The sequence below is a fragment of the Rattus norvegicus genome, chromosome 10, assembly GCF_021556685.1.
Source record: "Rattus norvegicus strain SHRSP/BbbUtx chromosome 10, alternate assembly SHRSP_T2T, whole genome shotgun sequence".
NCBI lineage: Eukaryota > Metazoa > Chordata > Mammalia > Rodentia > Muridae > Rattus > Rattus norvegicus.
The window spans coordinates 75,111,830-75,138,127 of NC_141543.1; the positions used below are offsets into that span (position 1 = coordinate 75,111,830).

A 26,298-nucleotide genomic window follows, 5' to 3' on the forward strand; every position below is an offset into this window, starting at 1 on the left:
GAATGTAAGTGGACCAAGATTGTGAGTTCATAATTGAAGATACATGAGAATAGATTATTTTCCTTTTTTTATAGAAGTTTGGAATTTTGAGATCTTTAGAGATCTCTTTTTGTACTTGATTTATTACATTTGGTGATATTGTGAGCATAGTAAAGAAGTTCTTCCTAAAGGGCTCACCCAGAGTTGACGGCTTAAAAGAAAAGAAGCACAAAGCCTGTTTGCTTGTTTGTTTTTGGAGCAAGGTCTGATTGACTACATTTGCCTGCATGGCCTGGAACTCACACATAGACTAGGTTGGTTTTAAACTCTGCCTGCTTTCTGAGTGCTGGGATTAGAGACGTGTGCCACCACACCTGCCTGAAAATCTTAAAGTTGGGTAGAGAGGGACAAGGAGTGATTCTGGAATGACTTGGTGAGAATATAATAAAAAATATTATTTTTATATTATTTTTCCCAAAATAATATATATTTAAATTTTTAAAATTTAAAATATAAATTTAAAAAATAAATAATAAATATGATAAATTATTATCCATTAAAAATAATAAATCTTTTAAAAATAAAAAACACATTTCTAGCCATGTGTTGTGTCACACACCAGTATTTAGAAACTGAGGCAGGAAAATTAGTAGATAATCTGGGCTATGTTACTTCCTGTCTTAAAACAAACAGAAAGCATTTTCTGAGATTGATAACTTTTCTCATATAGTACTGTATAATAATGACATAAAGGTGCATTCTTGTGTGTCCCCTCATCTCCATGTAGTAAGTCATAAGATTTTGATTATGCTTCTAATGTACAATTATAGTGATGATAAAAATATTAACACACCTAAAAATACAGATGTTTTTATTGAAGATCCACATAATTCCTAGCTAAACTTATTCCTTAGAATAATCCTTACCTGGGTGTTTACTGTAAGCAGGCTGGCTGATCCCTGGAGGTGCCATGTGAATTTGTTCCATTGCGTTCAGTGTCTTATTGTTCGGGTCTTTGGAAATAGGGTCTCTCTGTGTAGCCCTGGCTATCCTGGAGCTCACTTTGCAGGATAGCCAGACCTTGAACTCTGTCTCTGCTATGATTAAAGGCATGTGCCACCAAGCCCAGCTTCTGTATCCTTTTCTAAAATATTTGTTCTGTGAATAGGGTTTATGGCTTTTCCGTACCACAGTCTAGGCAGCAAGAGCAGCTGATTTAGTTCTAGGATGGAGACAAGCACTAGAGCAGATGCAGAGGCTTAGATTGGTAGGAGATCTTCCAATCTGGTGCCTCAGCAAGAAGATGAGGTGAAGTGGCAGCTGCTCCAGGAGCAAATGCATCTGCATCGGCACACAAAGTTGAAGCAGAGCTCGGTATCTACTGTGTGGCTTCTGCTCACAAGCCCCTCAGCAGGAAAGAAAAGCTCGTTGTGTTAGTCTGCAATTTTGATTCATTGAATAGCTTTTGAGGAATAGAAAGTGCCCTTGTGAACATGAGGCTGAGAGTAAAACAGTTTTAACTAATGTAATTAAAACACAAAATGAGATTTTTTTTTTTAAAGCCATGTGAAATGCTAGCTACAGTGCTGTGTGAAACCTCTTGCCATGATCTTTCTTCTCCTGCTTTCTCTCTGTTCTCATTCTGTGTTTGAGCGAATGGAGGCTGGGGGAATAGTGACGTCCCAGAGGGACAGAGCTCTGTTCTTGCTGAAATTACAAGCACAGAGCTGCCTGGGCATGAACATGTAGTGTTTACTCTGCCAGTATGAATACAAATAGTCTTATTATACGGAACTCTGTACCCAAAGACCACACACACACACACACACACACACACACAGAGGAAGAAAAAAAATTAAAGGTTTTTTTTAACCCCTTTAAGACCTAGCAAACCTTAGGATAAAAGGAATGGCTACTGCAGTGAGTGGCAGTGTACAGTGGTGACCATGGGTTTTCCTTTGCCCAGCAGCTTTGACATCAGAATGCTAACAGCATTTGTGAAGATAGCCATTGCTCTCTATCACCTTCCCCATTATTCTATCTTCCCTTTCTTAGTTACATGCTTTCTTTTTTCTCTTTCCCTTTTCCTCAGATGACTGACTAGGATTGAGCCTGCATGCGAGCTTGCTATTCCTAAGCCTGAGAGTTCAGGAAGAGTGAGGCTGATGTGCTTTTGTAAACAGTCAATAACTATGCCCAGGGTGGCTAGTGAGGCCAGTGACTTAGCCAGATGATAGGACATGGCATGACAGGAATGAGGTTAAGGTATTAGGATCAAACTCTGCTACCGGTAGCTTGGACATACAATGGAGTGTGTCCTTCGAGAGACTGGCCTAAGGATGGAGTTTCACCATTTGACTCTGAGGGACAGCTGCACGTAAGAGATGACGGGGTGTCACTAGGATCTATTTCCTCCTGCTGAGGCCACTTTTATCAAGGACCAGTGACTTTCTACTACTGCAGTTTAATTTTCTTTGGCCAAAGAGACAAGTTTGTCATGAGCCTAGCACTCTACGTATTACCTGAAAAATGAATGATAGGCGAGAACAAAGAGAGTCCCTTCTGATGGGGTTTGGAGCAACTCTGTCCTTTGCCAAAGAGAATGGGCATCAGAACAGAGCTGGGAGGAATAGTTTTATTTAAAAAGGAATAAAAAATTGATCTGTTAATGTTCTGAAAGCCAAGGCTCAATGTAAATGCATTGATGCTACGTAGACATTAAATCATTATAATGTAATGTCCTCAGAATGACGGCTTTACCAGGTCATCATTGTGGGTGATAGTGAATTACCTTGAAGTGTTAGAGTTTCTGGGTCTAAAAGCCAGCACATGGATATAAGGATTGAAGCTAAAGCAGATTTCCTGCATAGTTTTTCCATGAATTGAGATGCTTCTCCCTACAGCCAGAGGCAGAAAGCATGGACTTACTAGACCATTGTTAACGTTGGCCATCCTGTCTTCCCCTCTTTCTTCATAGTAAATATGGTAACTAGGTGAAAGGTGATAGGTCCAGAACTTGGACCAATTCAGTTCCATTTAGTTTTAGGTAACCTGTTTGCTGCTTGAGGAAGATATTGGCTATTTCAGCAGAGATGTGACTGCGTTCTGAACACTTGTGCCTGTGCTAAGAGCACAAGAAATAGCTTTGCTGGCTCTGTGCTAGCTTACTCCTTCTTGTTCTCCTGTTGTCCCTTCCCCCATCAAGAAAGATGTTAACTAAAAAAGTACCATCTATTTCCTGATGAGAGTACAAGATACTTTCTTCATTGTGAGATTTGAATGGCGTTACGTTAAATATGAATTTAGAGTGGGAACATGAGTGACATGGACCAAATCTATGAACTACATTACTAGCAAATAGCTCTAAAGATGAGTTGCCTGGATTTTCTTAATAGTTTCAAGTAAAGATGAAAATTGAGGAAAATGTGATTGCAACAGAGACTAAACTGATTTCCTTTCTAGCTGCCCCAGTGCTGCAGTGATGAGCACTGTATGTAAATACACAGTAGATGAATGTACGCTGGGGAGCCACAGAGAGACGCAGCTATCCATCCAGCCTGCTTTACTACTTCCGTTTTAAGGAGTCGGTGTCCTGCTTCTGCCAGTTTGCTAAGCTATTTTGATCATTTGGTGGAAGCTGTAATTGCAGGTGGGAACATTTTGAGTACCACTCCCCAGCACAGCACAGCTTTCTGCACTAAACCCCGTTGTGAAAAGGCTCAGGCTAAGAGCAAGTCAACGGCTGCAGCAGACTTGGCAGAGAACAACTCAATTCTGCCTACTAGGAAAAAGAAAAATCCTGGCTTTCATGTGGTTACATTCGTGTGTGTGTGTGTGTGTGTGTGTGTGTTTGTGTGTTTGTGTGTTTGTGTGTTTGTGTGTTTGTGTGTTTTGTCTTTTCGAGACAGGGTTTCTCTGTATAGCTTTGGCTGTCTTGTGACTCACTGTGTATGCCACATTGACCTGGAACTCATTGAGATTCACCTGCCTCTGCCTCCCAAGTGCTAGGTTTAAAGGCATGGGCCACTGCCACCCAGCTGTTACATTCTTAACTGTTTTGAAGTAAGTCCACTGGCATTTTGTTTGTTTGTTTGTTTCTTAGTTACTTACACTCAATCAGCAATCTGCACTGATGAGAATGCGGTCAGGAGGCGACCCCTACAGTGACTTTAGTGCTGGTGGAAACTATCCCTAGACCATGGGGTTTAACATTCTTTCACATTGCTCTTACAAGGAAAAGCTGGCAATGAGAAACCACTGTGCTTAGAAGTAGTTATGACAATGAGGTACAGTATATGGAGCCCGAAACAGGAGTGATAGTGAGAGACTGCAGTCCCAGCACGGCCTAGGAATCTTTCCTTCAGGTTTGTTGTTGCTGCTCGGGGAGAAAAGTGTATTGCACATCAGCTGCATCTCAGTAGCCCCTCTGCATAAGCCTCCATGCTAGGGACCCGAGTGGCTCCGAGGCTTGTGTTTCAGATGGGCACTAGGTGTCAGAGTTTCCCTCCTCTTTCCTTTAACAGAAAGACAGGCTTTTTAAATTCCCCTGCCTGGTGAGGCAAACCCACTTGTTTCTTTCATTCCGTTTTATTTTTATTTTGTTGTTGTTGTTTGCATGGTAGGTTTTTTTATCTAATGTTTCTATTGACATTTTATCTCTGCTTAAATATGTGTTGAATCTACCTCCTAATCTGACACATTGCTTTTTAAAGAAAAGAATACTCAAATATGAAATAAATTAATATAAACCAAAATTTAAAGACTACCAGCTATCATGATTGATATGTTTATTTCATTTTTGCTTTATCTTCTTGGGTAAGATGGTAGGGGATTAGGAATTCAGCTTTGAAACTACTTAGCATACTTATACCAGCATCTAGGTATCATTGTTATTGTGTGCTATCATCCTGTTTACTTACTTACTTAGTGTCCGTGTTAGACAGAGACAGACAGAGATCATATGTGTGTTTAGCGTCCTGTGGCTTGCATGTCAAGATCAGATACCAACTCATGGGAAACCACTCTCTCCTTCAACTCCATGGGTTCCAGGGCTCAGACTCAGGTTAGCCATCTTTGTGGCAAGTGCCTTTACTTACTGAGCCTCTTGATCCTCTCTCTCTCTCTCTCTCTCTCTCTCTCTCTCAATTATAAAGTACTGTAGACAATGTAGAAAAGTATTTTTTAAATGATTAAACACTCCATCAACTATGAACCACTAAGATCCTACTGTTGTGATTGTACTTCTCACTTTGAGGCTATATGTTTCTTTGAAAGTTTTAATTTGAGCATTAAAAAAAAAAGAAGAATGTTTCCTAGCATTTTGGAGGCAGAGGCAGGAAGATGTTGTAAGTTTGTGGCCGATCTGGTCCACATAGTGAGGTCCAGGGCTATGTAGAAAGACTATCTCAAGAAAGAGAGGAGTTGGGGGAGCGGAAAGATAGAAGAAAAGAGTGTAGTAATAGGAAAGAGAGGTTGAGAGCCAACATAAGCCTAGACTCTTAGCTGACATTTATCAGTAGATATATTCTGACTGCTCTGAGGGAGACAGGCCCTTTCCATACTGGTTGCTGTTCATTTCATTGTCACCTGAACTGGCGCTGTAGTCATGGAAACACACTTCTGTCTCAAATTAACATCTGAGGTGTTTCCAGAGAGATTTATCTCCTGAAGGAAGTCCCTTCCCTGAATGTGGTGACCCATATTCCATGGAGTAGGGACTTCAATTGAAGCTCTCTGCTTCCTGACCACCGACATGGTTGTTATCAATTACATCCCTGCGCCCAGGTCTTCCCATCATGAAGTGTATCCTCGCAACCCATGCTAAGATGTACTCCCCTGAAGTTTGCTTTAGCTGGGTATTTGGACACAGTGATGAGAAAAGGAACTGCTACAACTTAGCTTCCTATGAACCCAGATTCTCGTGGAACCCATGATTGTCTAAAAGTGCCTGGAGAGGATGTGTGTGTTTGTTGGCTTGAATACAGAAATGATTGCTTGTTTCTCTCAAACACGAGACCCAAATATTTTTCTAGTTTAACACTATGTTTTTCTGTATTATTTTTTAACTCTACCTGAAATTAGATTCAAGACTGTGAAGGTAGTCTGGATAAATTTTATTGTATTTTCTTTAAATCTTTTGAAATTAGTTTGCCTTTTAAAATGGTGAATATTAAGTCAGTGTTGTCTTGTTAGATATGTATTACAAAGGCAGCTCATTTGACTTGTACTAGCCTCTAAAGCTGAGCTCTGAAAAAGCCCTTAGAGAAGCAGAAGACCAGGGCTGGAGAGATGGCTCAGCTGTTAAGATGCAGACTCATATCCAAAAATACAAGAAAAGCAGAGGACCCTGAACTCTGAACTTATTGAGGAATCAAAACCACCAATCTATGCCTGAAGGAGGGAGAACGTCTTTAGGTAAACCTGAAGTCTTGAGCTTCAGCAGAAGGGTGTCATATACCACTAGGTGTCCACAAATATTCATAATTGGCATTTGAGTACTTTTATTTTCTCTGAAGGGCTTTAAGAAGAGAAAGAAGAAAACACTGACTCCTTCCAAAAATAGCAGATGAAGCTCAGTGATAAAGTGCTTGTCTGACATGGACAAGGCTCTGGGTTCAATCCCAGCCTCAGGGCCTTGCAAGATAGAAAACCTAAATATAGAGAAACATATATTATGTGGTATTTAAAAACATTATACTCTTTTATCTCTAGTCTAAATGAGCATATTTGGCTCTATGCCTTTGTCTAAAATGAACTTCTAACCCTTCAATTAGAAAATGTTTGAGGCTAATTTTGAAAAATAAGTCTGTCCAAATGGAATTACTTCCAATGAATTTCTAATATTGTTCTTTGGGGGGCATATGCTTTTCTTAGAATTCCTTCCAATTGCTTTTGTCAGTATTGGAGATTTCACATCAGGTTGTTTAGTTGGTATTGACTGACTGTTAACAAACCAAAGTTCAGTGAGCTTAATTAAATCCAAGTCCTAAAGCTCTCGTTGTTGCTAGAGCAAGACTTTTCCTTGTTCTGTCCAGATTTCAGTACTGGAGATGGCCCGCAGAAGAGTACTCTTGCTTAGCTGTTTTTATATATCCAAAGTTTTCAGATTTTCCTGGGGGCTGGCGGGTGTGGCATAGTACCCTGTGTCAAGGAGCTACAGCTCCATCTGGAGGCAACAGATGACTCCCCAGAATGAGGCCTGGTGTACCAGGAATGAACATCTGTTTGTGTGGTTAACAGGCAATGCTTCCAGAACTACAGTAGGCCTACTTAGTGAAATGCGCTGCATTTCTCCAATACCACTGTGTGTGTGTGTGTGTGTGTGTGTGTGTGTGTGTGTGTGTGTGTGTGTATAAGATTGTGTGTTTACAAAATTAAATTTCTGAGTATAGATATGTAAAATTACTATGGTTTCATCTATGTAAATATCACAAGGAGAAATTCTTCCCTAGTACAAGATGATTGTTGTAATCTTTGGTTCTGTTTTTATATGACTGAAATTTTTCATATGAAAATGATACTTACCCCATGTCAACTTTTTGTTCATGTATTTTTAAATTATATAAGCATAAAAATAAGCTTTCAATTGTCAAAAACGTTGTCTTGAGCGCACGTGATTGTTTGACATTAGCACTGGTACATGATGTTCTCTCAGATCACGTAGCATGGAAAGGCACTGACTCTTTTCAGCATAGTTTCCACAAACAGGACAAATAAAATCAAATATCGCATTGCCTTGTGGCTTAAAAATATACCTCTTAAATATTTTCTTGTATTTTGTTATATTTTTATTATGGCAATTGCTTTTGATAGTTTCTAATTAAAAGTACAGCTTTAATTTTCCATATTTATATTTAAAAGGGCAAAGGTAACATTTGATGTAAGTTCCTAAAAGGAAGCTCATGTTCAAGTTCGTCCTCTCTGGATCTTGTTCTTTTCATTTTTGTGATTCAGTGCCATTTCAGCTGTGACAGTCTAGGGTTCTTTGTGTTCTCTCTAGAGCCTTGCAAGTAGTCATCTTTCAGGCATTAGCAGAATTAGAACAATGGTGATTGTAGGCTTTGACACGGAAAATGACCAAACATGTCCACTGAGGAGCCACTGGCCAGCCTGTGCCTAAATCTAGATGTGCGTCTGTTGTTCCAGCCAAGCTTAAAGTGTGGAGAGAGGGAAGGCGGCTGTGGCAAGAATTCCCTTTCAGGAGTTAGGAATCCCTAGCAGGAGCTGATGGGTGCCCCATCTCACCCTCAGAAGCAAACCCTGCTGTGTTCTGCTCCTAGCTTTTCCTTCACTTTTCTCTGTTGAGCTTAAAGTTACAGCTTTATGACAGCAGCAGCGGCTTTGGGACGTGCCCGTGTGCACTTGCATTCTAGTCACACTGATAGTGCAATTAGTGCTGATGTCAATGTTGGTGTTAATTTTGGGTCATGATTAGTGTTGACACTGTATGTCAGACTAATGGCATTTATGGGTACTGCCAGAATAAATGTTAATATTATCATATTTTTTACTATCTGTTATAGTAACATTAAACCAGGGTCCTCCCAGGAGAAAAAAATACATATATGGATAGATAGATAATGCCTTTCTCTATTGCTGGTGTTACTCAGCGAGAAAATGACATCTCAGGGCAGAATCCTAATCACTGTTCGGAGCATCAGAAATAATGATCACCTCTGATCGGAGGTTGTGAATAATTCATTTGGTTTGATTTTCACGTCCTGTCCAGTGATACTTTTCAAACCAAATGTGTTTCTACAGGAAAATAATGGTCCCTCTTCTTATGGAAATACCATGGCACAAATCATTTTACCCACATAAAAACAGTTAAATAAGACTGTTCTCTTCTGCTTGCTTTCCCCTCCCTGTTCCCTCCTCCCTCATTTGAGCATGTTTATTCTAGGATCAGTGTGGCCAGAGAATTATTTTCTTCCTCAGGACTTGCATAAGAAAAATAAACACTTAGTGCTGCTCCTCTCCAGCTTATTCACTGTAGCTCTTGTGGCCCACCTGCCCTTTTCAGTTTAAATGATTAGTTAGCTTGAATTGATAACCCTGAGCCTAAGAAACCTGCTTACTGGAAGTTCTCTTATGAAATATATATATGAAATTTAGTATTTTAAAGCTTACTTGTGAGGCTGGAGAGATGGCTCAGTGGTTAAGAGCACTGACTGCTCTTCCAGAGGTCCTGAGTTCAAATCCCAGTAAGGGCTCACAACCATCTGTAATGGGATCTGATGCCCTCTTCTGGTGTGTCTGAAGACAGCTACAGTGTACTCATATATAATAAATAAATAAATCTTTAAAAAAAACTTACTTGTGGCTATGTACATTAATGGAAACATATTTTTCAGTGATAAGTGCGTAGGACTACTTGGCTAGACAGCGCTGCAGACAGGAGCTGGCCAGGAAAGAGAATGCCTCATGCTACCAGCACCAAGAAGCCCACTTGGAAGCTCATTAGACACAGGCCTGCCCACTCAAGACAGGCAGGCCACAGGTTGCTCTTCTGCGGCCTTTCAGTCCTCTTCAGCCTTCTGCTCTGGAGTTTCTTTATTTTTTTAAAGCCCAATTTTACGTGCATAAAAGAAGGAAAGAGAGGGTTCAGTGACGGAACTTCGTTGGTGGTTATTCTGTTAATGTACAAGGCTGTTGGTTGGGCTTAGGTGAAGTCAGTTAGTGCTGCACATTGTCACACTGTGTATACTCTTACAGAACTGCAGCCACTGATAGGAAATCTCCACACACCTACAGGTAGAAAGTAACTGGACTGAAAACTTGCAGTGTCCTAATTAAATGGGGAAGGGAGAATATAACTGTCTTTTGATGTAGTGGCTGAATCCTCTGAGACAAAGCTATTCTTAAAATATTTTGAGTCTCTTCTCCTGACTGTCATAACCCCCCAACTCCCATCCACCTCGCTCTTTAAATCCAGGGCAAGAGGAAGCATTCTTCAACCTAGTGTTCAATCATCAGACGGAGTGTTTTGCATTCAGAAACCATTTTCAGTATCAAATTCAATTTTGTCAAGTGATTAGTTGAGTTTGGTAGAGAATAATTTAAAACACAAAGCTGGAAATGGCTATGGTGCTTCTGCACCAGAGGAAAGCAGTTGCTGTTTTCCAGCTGCTGTCCTTTAGGTGCCTGTGTGTGCCTGTGCCTGGTGATGCTCAGGGCTCCTGCCCAGAACAGCTAAGAGACATGGGGAAGTGGGGCTGATGCTTGCCTGCCTGCCTGCCTGTCTGCCAGTGTTAACGCCCTTTTCTGTGCATATGTCTGTAAGCTCTTGAGTCCCCTTCGAGAGGAAAGGCTCTATATGAATACAAGCTCTCTCTTTAGCACATGTTTGTAATACTGTGGTACAGTCCTAAATATGTATTTAGCTGATAGGTGCTGTTCTTGTCTATTATACAAATATTGACTTTAAAAGGATAAATATGTATTTAACCATCAGACCAGAAAAACACTGAGAAGCAGTCACTTCTCAGGTAGAGATATTAATATTGTATAAACCTGTGTATACATATGTTTACATTCTTCCACAGAACACTTCTCTTTTAAAAATAAAATGATATCCCCAACAGCCCACGATAGTTCTTTCTGTTTGTTTTGAGATGGGGTGGGCTCTTGCTTTATAACCCTGACTTACCTAGAACTTAAAGCCATCCTCCTCCCTCTGCCTGCTAAGGGCTGGGCTTATAGATGTGCCCCACCACATCTGACTGAATTTTTTATTTTTTAAGATAAAATCTTACAGTGTAACTCGGTCATCTTGCTTCCCAAGTGCTGGCATTACAGTTGTGCACCAACACACTCAGATTCTAGGAATCTGGCTTCTGAGTCTATACCCTTAACTACCACACTGTTTTGCCTATTACAGTTATGGTATGCATGTATTTTGTGTCCTTTTCTACTCGTATACTACATCATAGGTAGTTTTAAATGCTATTCATAACCTTCAAAGCCATCACTTTGTTTTTGAGATTGAAAGAATGTTTTAATATAGAAACAATCAAGAATTGTTAGTTGGGTGAACATGTCTTCCTGCCACAAATCCAGCCTTTGTAGTCTCCCCTGTCTTTGACAAGTCTTCACCCAGGATTCCTATACCCACTAAATCCAAATAGCATGTTCTTCTTTGTGCTTTATCTCCACTCTCTTCTTGCTCCATCTATCAACATTTGAGATGTTTTGATTGTCAGGACCATGCATTTAACAGTTTCATGATTGTAATGCTATTCAGAATGCTAACAGTGACTATCCAATTTTCTTTTCTTCAAAAAAGGGTGTGTGTGTGTGTGTGTGTGTGTGTGTGTGTGTGTGTGTGTGTAAGGAAACAATATTCAGTACAGTACAGAGAGTGCAATAGGCATGGCAGAAGCCCAGGCTAGTCTGGAACTTCGAGTTTGTAATTCTCCTGCCTCTGTCTTCACAATGCTGGAAGTTTATGCTTGCCCTATTTTAAAACAAGTGTAGACCCAGAAAAGTTACAGGAACAACAGTCTGCAATCTACCGCTAAACTATACTCTTTACCCCTTGTATTAACATCATATAATCATACTAGAATTATCAAAATGAAGAAATTATTGTTGTATTTTACAAAAACAAATACGTTTATTGTGGATTTCACTAGTTTTTTTTTTTTTTTTCTAATAATATCCTTTTTCTATTCCAGGATTCAATCCATGAAACCACATTGCAGTTAGGGATCAGTGACATTTATGTTTATGCTGTAATTAATATCATTCATATTGTATTCCATTGAAGACAATAATAATATTCTGAAATACATTTCTATAATTTCTCTAGTAAAGAACAGCATTTCTTTTTCTGTGAGCCTTAAAAAAATAAATAATTCTCACTAGCTATAAAAACAAGTTAGTGGGTGAAGAGTATAGCTCAAGTGGTAGTGTGTGCATATATGTACGGGGCCACGGTCTGAATCCCCAGCAAACCCCTCCTAAAAGTTACTTTGTGCCCCCATTTCTTTATGGCAGTAACAGCTAGCAACCTTCTGTGTTCTAACAGCTACTTTGAGAGTATGTGTGTACAGACTTTGTACTACTTCAATGAGTTCTTGATAACAATCCCTCAAGACAAGTCCTGTTTTATTGGTGGGGAAAGTGAGCCTGTCAAGATTGCTGGTTACAAGGTTTTACAGCTAGTATGAAACTGATATTTGTACCAAGACATCTGACTTGCTCACCGACTTAAGCTCTTAATTACTGTCGGTGTTTGTCAACCTACAGTGCAATGCAGTGTATGGTAGACATTCATTTGATAATACCTAGAATTACCTTACAGGTTTGCTTAATGAGACTTTCAATCAATAATCTTTAGATATTGGTCGTGACCAGAGTTTTAACCCACAGTGTTGACAGTTTTCCAATTATTTCCAAGTAGTATTGTTTGTTTGTTTTAATGAAATGACTATTCTGTGACTGATGGTACACATGCAGTCTCAGCCTTCAAGAGACTGAGATGAGAGGATTGCCGTGAGTGAGTTCTCTACATAATTAAATGCTGTCTCAGGAAAGAAAGAAAGAAAGAAAGAAAGAAAGAAAGAAAGAAAGAAAGGAAGGAAGGACGGACGGACGAACGAACAGAGGGAGGGAGGGAGGGAGGGAGGGAGGGAGGGAGGAAAGGGAAGGGAAAGAGAAAAGGGGAAAGGGAAAAAGGGAAAGGGAAAGAAAAGGAAAGAAGGAGAAAGAGAGAGTCTGGGCTACAAAATAAAATCTGTCTATAAAACAGAAGAAAGTCAGTCAGTTTGCTGTATGCTGTATCTGACCTACTATCAAATGGAGTCTCTACTTGAGTCTTGAACATCAGAGAGCACGGGAGTGCAGCAGTCACTTTAGAATGGGAGACCTTTGATTAGGAAGTGGAGTTTGAATGAAACTTTGACATAGGACTTAGTTGGTTAAGGAAAGAAAAGAGCAAGCTTTGTATGTTGGATTTAATATAGAGTCCTGCTTCCAGTAGTTCATCAAAGTCATCAGCGGTCTTTATCTCTCATATAGGGACCCTGAAGTTCAATAGGGTTAAATATATACCAAGGTCACTAACCTAATAAATGAGAGATCTTCAATTTAGATCTAAGTTTGGTTGACTCCAAAGCCCATGTTTGCCCTTCTTCACCCTACTGTTTGATTAGCAATGAAATCCAAATTTTGATGTTAATTGAACCACAGATGCCTCCTCGTGTGCTCATTGTGCTAACTCAAGCCTGAGCGTTTTCTTGTAAGAATCCTTCCTGCACTGAGACCGGCTCAACACTCGCTGTTTCTTTTCTGCCACTTGTAGTCAGTGGAGTGGGGATGAGTCAATGAAAAACATTGAGAAAAGAAAGTAATGTATAAAGCCAGATATGGTATTGTGTGTCTATAATCCCAACACACAGGAGGCTGAGGCAGGAATATTGTAAGTTTAAGGCCATCTTGGACTACATAACAAATCCCAGGTCATCTGAAGCTACATAGCATGACCTGCCTTAAAAAACTGAAGAGAGAAAAGATGTTCTTGGTGCTACTGTGTTGACACCTAATTAGAAGTCAATTTTGCAAGCATAATGACCTGGCTAGTTGTTGAACGGGCTGCCCAAGTGACATAAGAGTCCCTAGATAATGAAGAAAGATAAGAGTATTATCTGCTTTCCCGATGCCACAGTCACAGTGTTTACATTAGGGTACAAATGCCAAAGTAGGGTTTTCAGGGCTTGCATCTACGCTGGCCTAGGTGGCTAAGGTTAAAATAGCATAAAATTTGGTTTTAAACTCAATCTTCATAACTACAAATACACTTACAAGAAAGTAGACAGGGGTAGCTTTTCTTTTTCTGAAAAACTGATCAGTGTTTTGGCTAAAACAGTACCTGAAAATGCAAAAAAAAAAAAAAGTATTTCTCAGCATACATGCATTTTATAAACTAGCCTTGCTGCTGCTGCTGCTGTTTTAGATCAAGATCATCCTGATCTTTGGGGTTTCTCTGTGTAGCATTCAGATGGTAGGCTTCTTTTCCCTTATTTGTCTTTAATGAGCCGATAGAGTAATATCGTATCTCAGAAAGTGAGTGGAATTTTCTTCCTATATTACATCCATTTTGTATTCGGCCAATGGTATGATATATTAAATAGCTTATATTTATCAGTGAGTGTTTCATATATATTTCTTAATGCAGAGAATCTCAAATCGCCGTGTAGAAAGCTCCAACCAGCCTGATTACAGTGAATGTGCAATTGGATTGAGGAATGTGTACTCAGAGCTTATGATCACTGGCCGGGTTGAGTCTGGGTGATGCATGTGGCTTTCCAGGGATGCTGCTATTTACATCTGTTAATGGCCCTTCTTGATGGCCAGCTCCCCAATGAGGTGATATGCAGCAGCCTGGGGATGAGGGACCAAGGCTGCAGATGTGGCTGGGCTCCATTAGGCAGGGCCAGAAACGCTCATCTGGTAGGCTTTGTGTTTCGGCATGAGTGGTGGGGGTAGGGAGGGAAGCAGGAGACAGAAAGAGAGAGGGTAAAGAATGGGGCGCATTACTTATCCAGGTATAGGGGAAACAGACAGGCAGGCGTGAAAAACTGCAGCTGTAACTGAGGTGTAAGTGAATACGAAAGAAATGGGACTAGCAAATAAACAAGGAGGATTGAGGAGCTCTCATATAGAAGGGGATTAAAAAGGAGAGAGCTGTGAGGGTCTGAGAAGAGGCATATCACCTCTGTCTTTCAAGTCTGTATCATTTGTGTGGCTGGTCAGATGCCACTGAACAGAGAGCAAAGATTTACATACATCACAGTGCATCGAGAGATTAGCTCTCTGCATCCTTTGGTTTTCTGGAGCTGGAAAAAAGCAACAAGAGTTGCAATAGTAAACCCTTGCAGAAATGGAAAATGCCTGGACCGAGCCACTGAGGAATCTTTCATTAGAGGACAGTAAAGGGGCCTCAGGTCATAAAAGTTGGGCAGTCTGTGAGAGGTGATGCTCTTTCTATCCCTTATATGCTAAACCTTTCTTAAAACCTCACCAAAGCTGAAAACAGTGTCTTGGTGTATAGTTTAGTAAAATGGACACCCTGGACTCATCCCTACTGCTTCCTCTTTCTTCAGCGTTCAGTAATCTTGAGTGCATTTAGACTTGGAGTTTTTCCATTTTGTTTAAGTAAATCCATGAAGAATTAAGACAACACAGTAATCATGTGGAGTAGCGTCCTAGAATGTTTGCCTGCTTTCCAAGAGGCAGCTTGGTTCTTTCACAGTGCACATCTTCTGAATGATCTATCTAAATCTGGTGCCTTACCTTCAAGAAACCTCAAAAGTAAAGGCAAGTAAGAAGCTTGTTTCTGTCTTTGTAGATTGGCATGGTAGCCTGGAAAATGAGCCTTAAAAGCCCTGAATATCCAGATGGCCGAGATGTCATTGTCATCGGCAATGACATTACATATCGGATTGGCTCCTTTGGGCCTCAGGAAGATTTGCTGTTTCTCAGAGCTTCTGAACTTGCCAGAGCAGAAGGCATCCCACGCATCTACGTAGCAGCCAACAGTGGAGCTAGAATTGGACTGGCAGAAGAAATCCGTCATATGTTCCACGTGGCCTGGGTAGACTCTGAGGATCCTTACAAGGTATGAGCCGCACGGTGATAACACACCAATACTCTGTATGTCTATGCATTGATATGTCTGTGTACATGAGAGGAACACAGGAGGCTGTGTTTAAAAGGGAACATTTACTAAATTATTTACAAAAATTCTTTAGGGCCAGTGAAATGGTCAAGAGTAAAATGCATTCTGCCCCTGCCCCTGCCCCTGCCCCCACTCCCGCTCCTGCCCCTGCCTCCTGAGTGCTGGGATTAAAAGTGTGCACCACCACCACCCGGCTTGGTTTTTGTCTTAAGTTTCCATGTAGCTTTAGCTGCCCTGGGATGTACTGTGTAGACCCAGTTGTCCTTTCATTCATTAAGGTCTGCTTGGCACTGCTGGCATTCAAGGCCTGTGCCCTGCTCATTCAACTCTTTTAATTCCAAAGTTCATCTTAATGGCATTTAATTGTCTTAATTGTCACCTTTTTGTGTTTCTGCTCATTCTGCTTCCTCTGTACCTCTAGAAGTAAAACCTTTTTAAACCTAACTCTGTCCACCTTTTCCACATGTGCACTGTGCAACTGAACACAGATGGAGAAAAATGCAGTTCTGACTGGTTCCACTTTCTAAATCTGAGTTTACCAAACTCTTGGATGATGGTCTCACATTCCCTCTCTCCTTGAGTCCTCTCCACCCTCTTCCCTTACCTTCATTCCGACTCAGGATCACTCCTTGCTTCCCAAGATGCTCTAAAACAAAAACAAGACTTGCTTCTTCTCTGCATCCACCTCCAGTACCACAAGAGAAACAAGGGAAAAGCCTTAGCTCCTTGTGCCAATGAGCACTTCCTGTGTCTGTCCCCACTCCTCTCCACCTCACTCCTGTGCTTGAAATGAATAACCCCTGTGCTTCCTAAAACCACCCCTCCTCTTGTAGCCCTTTGTAGTGAAGAATACCACTCCTCCCTTGCTTGTCTCACCTTTTCCCTCTCTCCTGGAACTATACCTTGACATACAGACAAACATCCCTCAAGTAACTCACTCCTGTTCTTTACTTGAAAGCAAAACTTCAAAGTTGTCTGCTTTTGCTATCTGCAGGCTCTGTTCCCACTCTCTTGAACCTCCCTCTGTGAAGCTCGAACCTGAACCATTCTAATCAAGTTACTTTGTCAAGCTTACCAGAGACTGTGCGTTGCAAATTCAACCTTGAGTTCTCAGTCCTTATCTTAGTGGTTATTTGATGATTCAGCAGCATTTGATACCAGTGGTCTCTGCTTAATCTTTTAAACACTTGTCTTGATTTTCTATCTACCTTTGTGTCTCCTCTTTCTCAGTTTCTTTTCCTACCTTTCATGTCCTTATATATAAAACTGTTTCAAGGTATAATAAAAAAATTCCTTATTCTGATTACCGTGGTGCTAATTAATACAAGTATACACACTTACCGGAGCTCATCGAATTATAATGATAAAAACCAGGTATGGTGTCTAAAGCTTGCGATCCCAACTCCTCTGGATGCTAAGACCAGCCTGGGAAACAGCCAGACAATGCCTCAAAAGTAAAATTTTATAACAAAGTCGATGGGTTTTAGTGAATGTAAATTACAGTTCATTAAAATGAATCTATAAAGTATATAAAGAAGTCACTAATTCACAAGTTTGTGTTTCTGTTTTGGTATTGGAAGAACTTAGTATTAGTCATGAGGGTTGTACCACATCCCAGTGTATAAAAACTGCTCATTTGTAAATACATACAGCATGTTAAACACATATAACATAGTACTCTCCTTTAACTCTAAGTTTGTATGTATATGCATGCAAATAAGTCATTAAGTATTAATACGGCTTTTTAATATAAATAGAACTTATTTGTTTAAAAAAGCAAAAATATGGGGTTGGGGATTTAGCTCAGTGGTAGAGCGCTTGCCTAGCAAACGCAAGGCCCTGGGTTTGATCCCCAGCTCCGAAAAAAAGAAAAAAGAAAGAAAAAAAAAAGCAAAAGTATAATTTCTGTGCTCAGACTTTTTACTGCCTAGACCTCTGATTTCAATATTAATTTCCGAGATTTGTGATTCTTTCAGTTATACTTTACCCCTCTCTATTTTGATGATATGGATTTGAATGAAAAACAGTAATTCCTACAACTCCTGAGTCCCATGCTGATATATTTAATGAAAGTGTCACCAAAGACCCAGAAATGACCCTTTAACCCCATTGAAAATGAAATGAATGGAACATACCTGAAATCGGAACTATAGAGTACAGTGTTTCAAGGTCAGACAGTCAGTGACTAAAGTGTAGGAATTTCTGTCTTTCACACCACCTATGCTAGTGTTCTGCTAGACAGTCACTCAAATAATTTACCAGTTTAAAGCTAGCTTTGGCGCAAGATTCCTTATACATGTTTGACTTTGTCTTGGCTGTGTGATAATGGCGGATAATGAGTTAAAAACTTTGTGCTTCACAGGGATACAAGTATTTATATCTGACACCCCAGGATTATAAAAGAGTGAGTGCTCTCAATTCTGTCCACTGTGAACATGTGGAAGATGAAGGAGAATCCAGGTGGGTATTTGTATGTCAGATGAACTTAGCCATGACTCTCAAAGAGCATACTGTTTTACCTTGTGCTCATACAACCCTGAAAATCTCTGCGGTATAATCTAGACATCTTAGATTTGTGCCTTAGCTTATTAGCTGAAATGCCCTGTTATTGATAGAGGCTTTTGCGTAATATTTATATTATTTACCCATGTGAGAAACAATGAAATGTGTAAATAATTTTGAAGAAAAAGTAAAATGCCAGCCACAGGCCTACCCTCAAGCACAATTGTGAACTTACGTTATTCTTACCGCCTTTTCTATATTCACGATGCTTCTCTCCTTGTAATTGGGATTGTAGGAAATAAGAGTTTTTGTGTGGTTTTGTTTTTTTATCCTTTGAACTAAAATTTATTTTACGGTAATTTCTTCTATTCAGATTAGAGTTACGTTAATATAAAGCTAATCTTCTTTCAGAAATAAACATGAAGTTTAATAATTGCTAATATTACATCATAGTGAATATACTGTCTTTGACCGTGCAGGCCCTTTCTAGCCTTTCATTGCTATATCTTCGCGTTGCACATTCCTTTACAGACACTTTTGTTATGGCACCCTATCCATAATCTAAAACACACACTCGTGTTTCTGTTTAAGTTTAAAACAACAGCTTCAAGTGTTTCTGTCCTAACAGCTTGGTTGTTTGAATAAAATAATGCAGTATATTAATTGCACATGGAATTGCAAGAATTTCATTCATAAGGATTTCTGGGGAGGTGGTATGTTGAAGCACAGGGTATCTGGTGACCCTTTGCATAAATTTCTAGATGTTTACATGTCAGAAAGTCCATATTTAAAAGTTTTTAAATGTTTTCAATTCTCCCTTCCAAGATTTGCATCCCCTGTCATTGAGTACAGGATAGCACTGAGTTCCTCTGTTCTGAATATATCACTGATTCTGGTTTAAAACAGGAATTACTATATTTAGTAGTAATGAGTATCTTCTCAAAAATACCAGCTCTTAGTCCAACAGTGGTAGAACACGCCTTTAATCCAAGCGCTTGGGAGGCAGAGGCAGGGGATCTCTGTAAGCTCGAGACCAGCCTGGTCTACAGCAAGAGTTCCAGGACAGCCAGGGCTACACAGAGAAACCCTGTCTCCAAAAATAAGATAGCAATGTTATTTTTATCTTGCAGTTTTGATTACCAGTGAGGCTGGACATTTTCATAATTTCTTTGCAAGTATTTTCTAGAATGTTAATTGCTATGGTACAATGTATTGACTAATTCTTGCATTCTTGGGCCGTCGCCATACTATTTTAACTGTTGCCATAGGACATATTTCTCACATTAATTTTTTTCCATATTGTAATTAGCTGGTGTGCTTCTTTGTTTTTTGGTTTTGTGGCCTAGCACATGTTTTAATCACCCAAAACTTCCCATAACGACTTTAATTTGGATTGTCTTACATATTAATTTATAAGGACCTGACATCTGTTTAATTTCTCTAAAAAGAAACATGGTGTATTTTTTTTATTTACTAATGTGTATAGTTTTCTTCATATAAGTTATGCCATTGGTTCTCAGACTTGCTTAGTTTACGGCACTTCCCCCAACCCCCCAAAATGGAGCTTCCTTGTGTAACCCTGGCAGTCCTGGAACTCAGGAGATTCCCCCTGCCTCTGCCTCCCAAGTAGTAGTATTAAAGGCATGGGCCAGGCTGGAGAGATGGCTCAGTGGTTAAGAGCACTAACTGCTCTTCCAGAGGTCCTTGAGTTCAATTCCCAGCAACCACATGGTGGCTCACAACCGTCTGTAATGGGATCCGATGCCCTCTTCTGGTGTGTATGAAGACAGCTACAGTGTACACGTATAAATAAAATAAATAAATCTTAAAAAAAACATAAAAATAAATAAAGGCATGGGCCACCACCACCCAGCTCATGGCACCTTTAATATGTCTGTAATACTTTTTCCCAGCACTCCTAAAGTAAACATAGACCTAATGCTGTTTTTTAAATTAAATAGTTGAGTGCAAATGGCATCATAAATGTTTCTTTCTAATGAGGTTAATGATCTCTTGTATAAGAGTAGTCCATGTGAATTGGAGAAAAATATTTCATTCTTGTTTTCTTGGTAGGTTCTAAGGGAGCAATGAAAGAGGGTTTCATGAAGCGCGGCTAAGCTTGAATTCGCCATGGAGTTAAGGATGGTCTTGAACTCTGTCCCTTCTACCTTTACCTCTGCTGTACCTAGAGTCGTACCTAGTGATTCTTAAATAGTTAGAGTAACTTAGGAATGATGCGGTACTGTGCTTGCAGACCTGGGAGTTACCTTGCATATAGTCACCCTCATTTCTTGTTCTTCCTTGGTTTCTGTGCAAAGCTTGCATTTGTTCCGCAGAAACTGCGAAAACCTGGCTTTATAAAGATAGTGCTGCATTTCTTTCTTCTGTGAAGCTGTGAACTTCCCAAAGCTAATTCACCTGGGGTCTAATAGATATCACGTGTCACAGTGTTTTTCTAAAAATAACTGCAGTGTCCCTAGGGGTTTGCTGTCGTGCCTCGGGATGCCTTGGAACATGGTGTGGTCTGGGGGTTTTGCCGGCTTTTTCACGTCTCCTTCTAAAGGAAGACGAGCTTATTTGTGACCTAACTGTAGAGTCTGAAGTCTAGATATATAGAGGGAAAGAACTGGATAACTTGATATTGGGAGAGGCTAAAAATAGAAAGCTAGAGCAGTCTGGGAAGCAAAGATACAGTCACAGCCCACAGCTAAGACAAAGAAATGGAGTTGGTGGAGTGAGAGACGGAAAGGAGCAGAAAGATACAGGGCTCAGGTAGGTAAGAGTTGTTATACAGTACTTGTTTTTATGATTTCAGCTCATGAAAGTCAAATAAAACACAATTCCTGCCCTGTGCCAGGAACAATAAGTAATATATGCCCGTCCCTGCTTCCAGCTCTGTACTCTCCATGCGTATGTTGTGCGTGTGTATTCATGCACGTGTATGTGTGGTGCTGGACATTCTTGCTTTGATTAGCTCTGTACTTTCCATGTACATGTGTGTGTGTGTATTCATGCACGTGTATGTGTGGTGCTGGACTCTTATTAGCTCTGCTGCCATCTCCCATTGTCACTGTCCCTCCTAGTGAGTGACTCCCACTAGACCCACAGGATGCTTGCTGGGTAACTCGGTCAGCATTTCCCTTCTGCAGACATCACAGCATTCCCTTAAGCGAGCCATAGCCAGTACACTTGCTGTGTGTAAGTGGGAATGCATTGTTTTGACCTTCCTCTTTGCTCTGATCTTTGAAAAGGAGAGGGGTGATAATCTCCACTTCTTCTCTATTTCTCTGGGCTTTTTATTCTTATATAAAAATCGTTATATAATATAACGATTATATAATACTTGTGGCTTATTTTAGAGATGTTTGTTGGCCCCAGTTTTTTCTTTAAAATGTGCCCAAGGATGTAAGAAAGGGCTTCTAACGTCTGAGCCGTGTCATGCTGTCTAGTTGCTTTCACTATCATGTCTTCCACATCTTAGAGGCAGAGACTACTGTCCCCGTTTTACAGAAGTTATTATCTTCTTCAGAGCCACACCAGTATTTGAATCAGCAAAGCTTTAACCTAGCTACTAAATTCCAAGTTTTGTTGTTTCTGTTATAGAATATCATTCCTAAATAAAATAGGATCAAGCCAGGATGGAGACCCTTAGGAATGAAGAACATGAACAGAATTAAAGAGTGCTAAACAGTCTTGCAATGGTGGCGGTCCTGCTTATGAGTTTCTGTTACTGTTGTTAACTTTTATGAGTTGATTTGACTACCCAATAGGTACAAGATAACAGACATTATCGGGAAAGAAGAAGGACTTGGAGCAGAGAACCTTCGGGGTTCTGGAATGATTGCTGGGGAATCCTCATTGGCTTATGATGAGATCATCACCATCAGCCTGGTAAATGTTCCTAGAATGACGCTTCCTCTCAATGCTGGCATTGGACCCGGGTCTCACATTGTCTAGACAGGTGTTCTCTACCACAGAGCTACATCCTCCATTCCCCACAAGGCACGAAACCTACTGGAAAGCCGCAGTGTGGCTGGGTTTACTTCTGCCCTTCCTCGCTGCTGTTGGGTACCACCCTGAAATACTTCCTGAGATGATATGTCTACAAATATATCATAATTATACACAGTGAATGACAAGACGGGATGATATAAACTACTAAATTTCCCAAATATAGGCTGCGTCAACTTTAAATTTTACTTCTTATTTCTCCCAATATTCTACAAGATTTTTAACAGCTTGAATTTCTTCTTAGTACTTTATTTGTGCATCTGCATGTTGTGGGAATAGCAAGCATCTGTGAAATGGGCAAATAAAAGAACCATGACTCCTGGAGTGTCTAATACTCATTATTCAGTGAATTTTGTCCTTTATTTGACCTGGAAGTTGGGTTGGGTGGAGGTTGTATTATCATTAGACTTCATAAAAAGCAATGTTTATTTCTGTTCATATGAATTTTATATATTTCATTTGTGCCTTTGTTTTTACAGTTTGAGAGAGAACATAAATATGTGACATGTAGAATTTATTCTTTTTTAAGGTTACATGCCGGGCCATTGGTATTGGGGCTTACCTTGTCCGGCTGGGACAAAGAACCATCCAGGTTGAGAACTCTCACTTAATTCTAACAGGAGCCGGTGCCCTCAACAAAGTAAGCTGCGGGATTTGGTACATTTGTATGAGATTGTTTAATAATTAAAATTATGACTTTTCAATTCAAGGTCCTGACTAAAGGGCAGCCTTCAGCCCATGTCTTCTTTAGTGTGTCTCCTCCTCTAATATTTGCCCATTGACTTACTTACCCATTCATTCACTCTTTCTTTCTTTCTTCCTTCCTTTCTTTCTTTCTTTCTTTCTTTCTTTCATTCAACAAATATTTTGAGTAACTATTTGTGTACCAGGCATGATTCCAAGCCTTGTGTGTATATATAATTATATATAAAATATATTTAGATTGTTATATACTATATATAAAATATTTATTAGTAAGCAAACCATATAAACCTCTTCCAAAGAGGTCATATTCTAGTTCCTTTCTAGAAAGACTGAAAACTGAATGCTTCTGTTTTGCCCCAGCCTTTGACATGTGAGGAGACCTGTTCTCAATGCAGGAAGCTGTCAGGGGCTAAGTGTACTGGCTTCTGTTTTTTTGACTCCACAATGTGGATTTAGCACTGGTTGGGGCATTGAGAATGTGCAATTTTAATGTTTTGAAAAAATTCTGAACACGCCTCTGAAGAAGAACACTTGTATAGTGGAGGTGCTCAGTAAACAGTGAACAGTGAGATGATTGGGTTCCAGATGAGTGCAGAAGGAAGAGCGCAGACAGAAAAGGGACACTTCTGAGCTTACTGGCTGAGAGATGCGGGGGAGGGGGAGAGGTGGCAAGGATACTGCACGGAAGAGTGAAACTAACCGAGACCACACAGCACTCACTCCTCCTCCCTCTCCCACCCCCTCACACAAAGGCCCTTTAAGCATCAGAACTTTATTTTCTCTCCGGAGCAGGGAATATATATGAAATGGAATAGTTTGAAATTAGTTGGTTTTAGCTCTTCAGCTTTCTCTTCTGTTAAAAGGAGATGTTAATTTGCATCTAAATTTTGTGACGCTAAAGAAAACTACATAGGTACTTAGCACAGTGTGGGCTTCCTGGACCTCTCTCTCATATGCCTTGGTGACTGGACATGGCCTGCTGACCGAGGCTGTAGAATTATACACATGCCAAGTCATAGCGGATATTGTGTTAGTGACACTGGCTTTGCAGTGTGGAGTAAATATTAGTGAGGGTTGACAATTCTGCTGATTTGAGAAATCTCCAAAATATACCTCTAAAAAAGAACACTTGTATTGTAGAAGTGCTTTTTAAAGTATGGTTTTTAAAAAACAGAATAGAGACTAGCTGGTCAATACTATTATTCCCATGTAGCAAATGTTGATAATTTCATTGTCTAATTAGCTCGAGGGAATATCAGAAATCATAGGGTTTGCTTTTTTCTCTCTAAGGAGAGGCTGAGTAGTGTCAGCCTGGAAATAAGCATGAAGGGCTGCCACCATTGAGGATCACTGCAGTGGGGGAAACTGCTGAGCGTCTTAAGTTTTTAAAGTTGCTCCTTTGGTTATTATCTTAAGTATGGGGTTTTGGTTAACACCGAAGAGAGCTTTAGATAACGTGTTCTATGAGGACAGATGTTTAAGATGATAAACACCCTGTATTTCTGTGATATTGTCATATGTAAATAGAGTATGTTTCTGAAGTGTATATGGTTTATATTAGTGCCTCCCTGACTTCAGTATGTTACACACAGATAGTTAAACAGCAAAGGTTTTCTGTTGTGGCAGATTTGCTAGCATCTTATTAGTTGAATTTCATTTGTGTCAAGAAGAAAACAGTAGTGGTTTCTTTTTAAAAATCCGTTCTGATCAAATTCAGTATTCACCTCTTCCCTAGCCTACAGTGCTGTTTGTTAGAGAAAAGCCTGGTTACCGAGGGGAGGCTCTGTAGTAGTTTAACAATGCTCGTTCCCAGAAGGGTGTGATCATGTTAGTTGAAGGAAGTGTTCTTTGTAGAGGTTACCTAATCCTGCTCCACCTGCTGTACTGTCTTCCTGTCTGCACCTCTTAACTACAAAGTCTTGTTGCTGGAAGACACCCAATTTCATGCAAATTCATTAAGAATGTTCTCTCAGCTTGTCGCTTATCAGGAATGAAAAGGGAAGCTATCAGAGAGCGCCAGCTCAGTTGCTGCCTCCGGCTCACTCCTGAATGCTAGCTTACATGCTCGTTTTACGTGCAAACTTGCTCTGTCTATCTCTCTGGTCTCTGCTGGCCATTCCCTCTGCATGTTTCTTTCTATCTCACTCCTGGGTCGTGCTAGTCACTCTTCGTCTACATCTTTCTATGTGAGTTGATCTCTCTTTGTTTCTAGGTCTTGCTTGTAGATTCCTTTCTTTTTCTGAATGTACTCCTCCCTGAGTATCCCCATGAGAGAAAGTCTTTGTGTGTTTGAAGCACTGTGCAGCTTGATTTTTAAGCCCTGTTTTAAGCCCTGAGCGTTTTGGTCACTGTATTTGTGTACCTATGTGTAGAGTGGAGATGCAGGCTTACATACAGTTTTAGACTGTAAACATCTAACACTCACCTTTCGGAGTCTTTATCCTTTATGTTAAACATTGGGGTGAAGAATAAGAAAGGGGTGCACAGAGGTTATAGGGGAAAAAAGATTTTGTGTGTGCAAGTGCTGATCCCGTTGACCCCTTTGGAAATTGAAATGATGATAATGCGAGTCTCCTGACTGCATCAAAGTATCAGCACATCAAAGCCAGGAGGCATGAAATGCAAATGACGAAGTGAAAGCAGATGGATTGTGCATGATCGCCTGATGCCCAATGAATTTTAAAAGGTGCCTGTTTGCAAGGGGTGGGGGGCGGGGTGGGGGTGGCGGGACTGAAATAAACACGTTATCCCTGCAATTTTTTTTTTGTTCTTGACGCTCACTCCTGACAATATTTTTTCACACTTGAGTGAACACCCACTCTCTCTCTCTCCCTTTCTGCCTTTCTCTCTCCCTCCTTTTCACTACCACCCCCATCCCACCTCTTACACGTCTCAGGTCATGTCGTTGCAACTCCAGTGGAAATAATAAGATATAAACCACGAGGTTGTTATTTGCATAGAAATAGCATGGAGCCCCAGGCAGCAAGAGAGAAGGACACAGGGATCATTTGTCTAAAATTTTAATGAAAACTTTTGCTGAGGCAGAGATTTTTTAAAAACTTTCTTTCTCTTGGATTTTCCCCCAACCCTTCCTACCCCCTCCAGCCCCATCACTGATTGAACTTAACATGGGATATTGGGAGAGGAAGGGTTGGCATGCCACATGCCCTACTCAGATAACACAGCAGCATGTAAACTGTCCGTTCCTTTAATAGATAAGAAGCTTCAGCACACACGGGTTCTAACTTACTACGTTGCATGTGTGCATCGGGCTCTTATGGCTTCATTCCATGTCTTCACTCATGGTGTTGGTGGCCTGGTTTCCATGTGCACCTTTCTACCTTACACTTCCAAGGTGTCTTGCTTTAAAGATTTCTCCTCTCCCCTCCCCTCCTTCTATAGGGACCTGCATGGTAAATAAA

At 40.3% G+C, this 26,298-nt stretch overlaps 1 protein-coding gene across 11 annotated transcripts in view; it reads left to right on the top strand.

Annotated features, from left to right (window-relative positions):
• The window catches only part of Acaca (acetyl-CoA carboxylase alpha), a 262,246-nt gene that overhangs the window by 186,120 nt on the left and 49,828 nt on the right, over positions 1-26,298 (top strand). For all 11 annotated transcript variants that reach the window (XM_087574065.1, XM_087574066.1, XM_087574067.1 and 8 more), the window contains 4 exons: positions 15,329-15,598; positions 18,021-18,118; positions 21,931-22,051; positions 22,701-22,811. In XM_087574065.1, the coding sequence (XP_087430191.1) occupies positions 15,329-15,598; positions 18,021-18,118; positions 21,931-22,051; positions 22,701-22,811 (600 nt within the window). The remainder of the gene's footprint in view (positions 1-15,328; positions 15,599-18,020; positions 18,119-21,930; positions 22,052-22,700; positions 22,812-26,298) is intronic.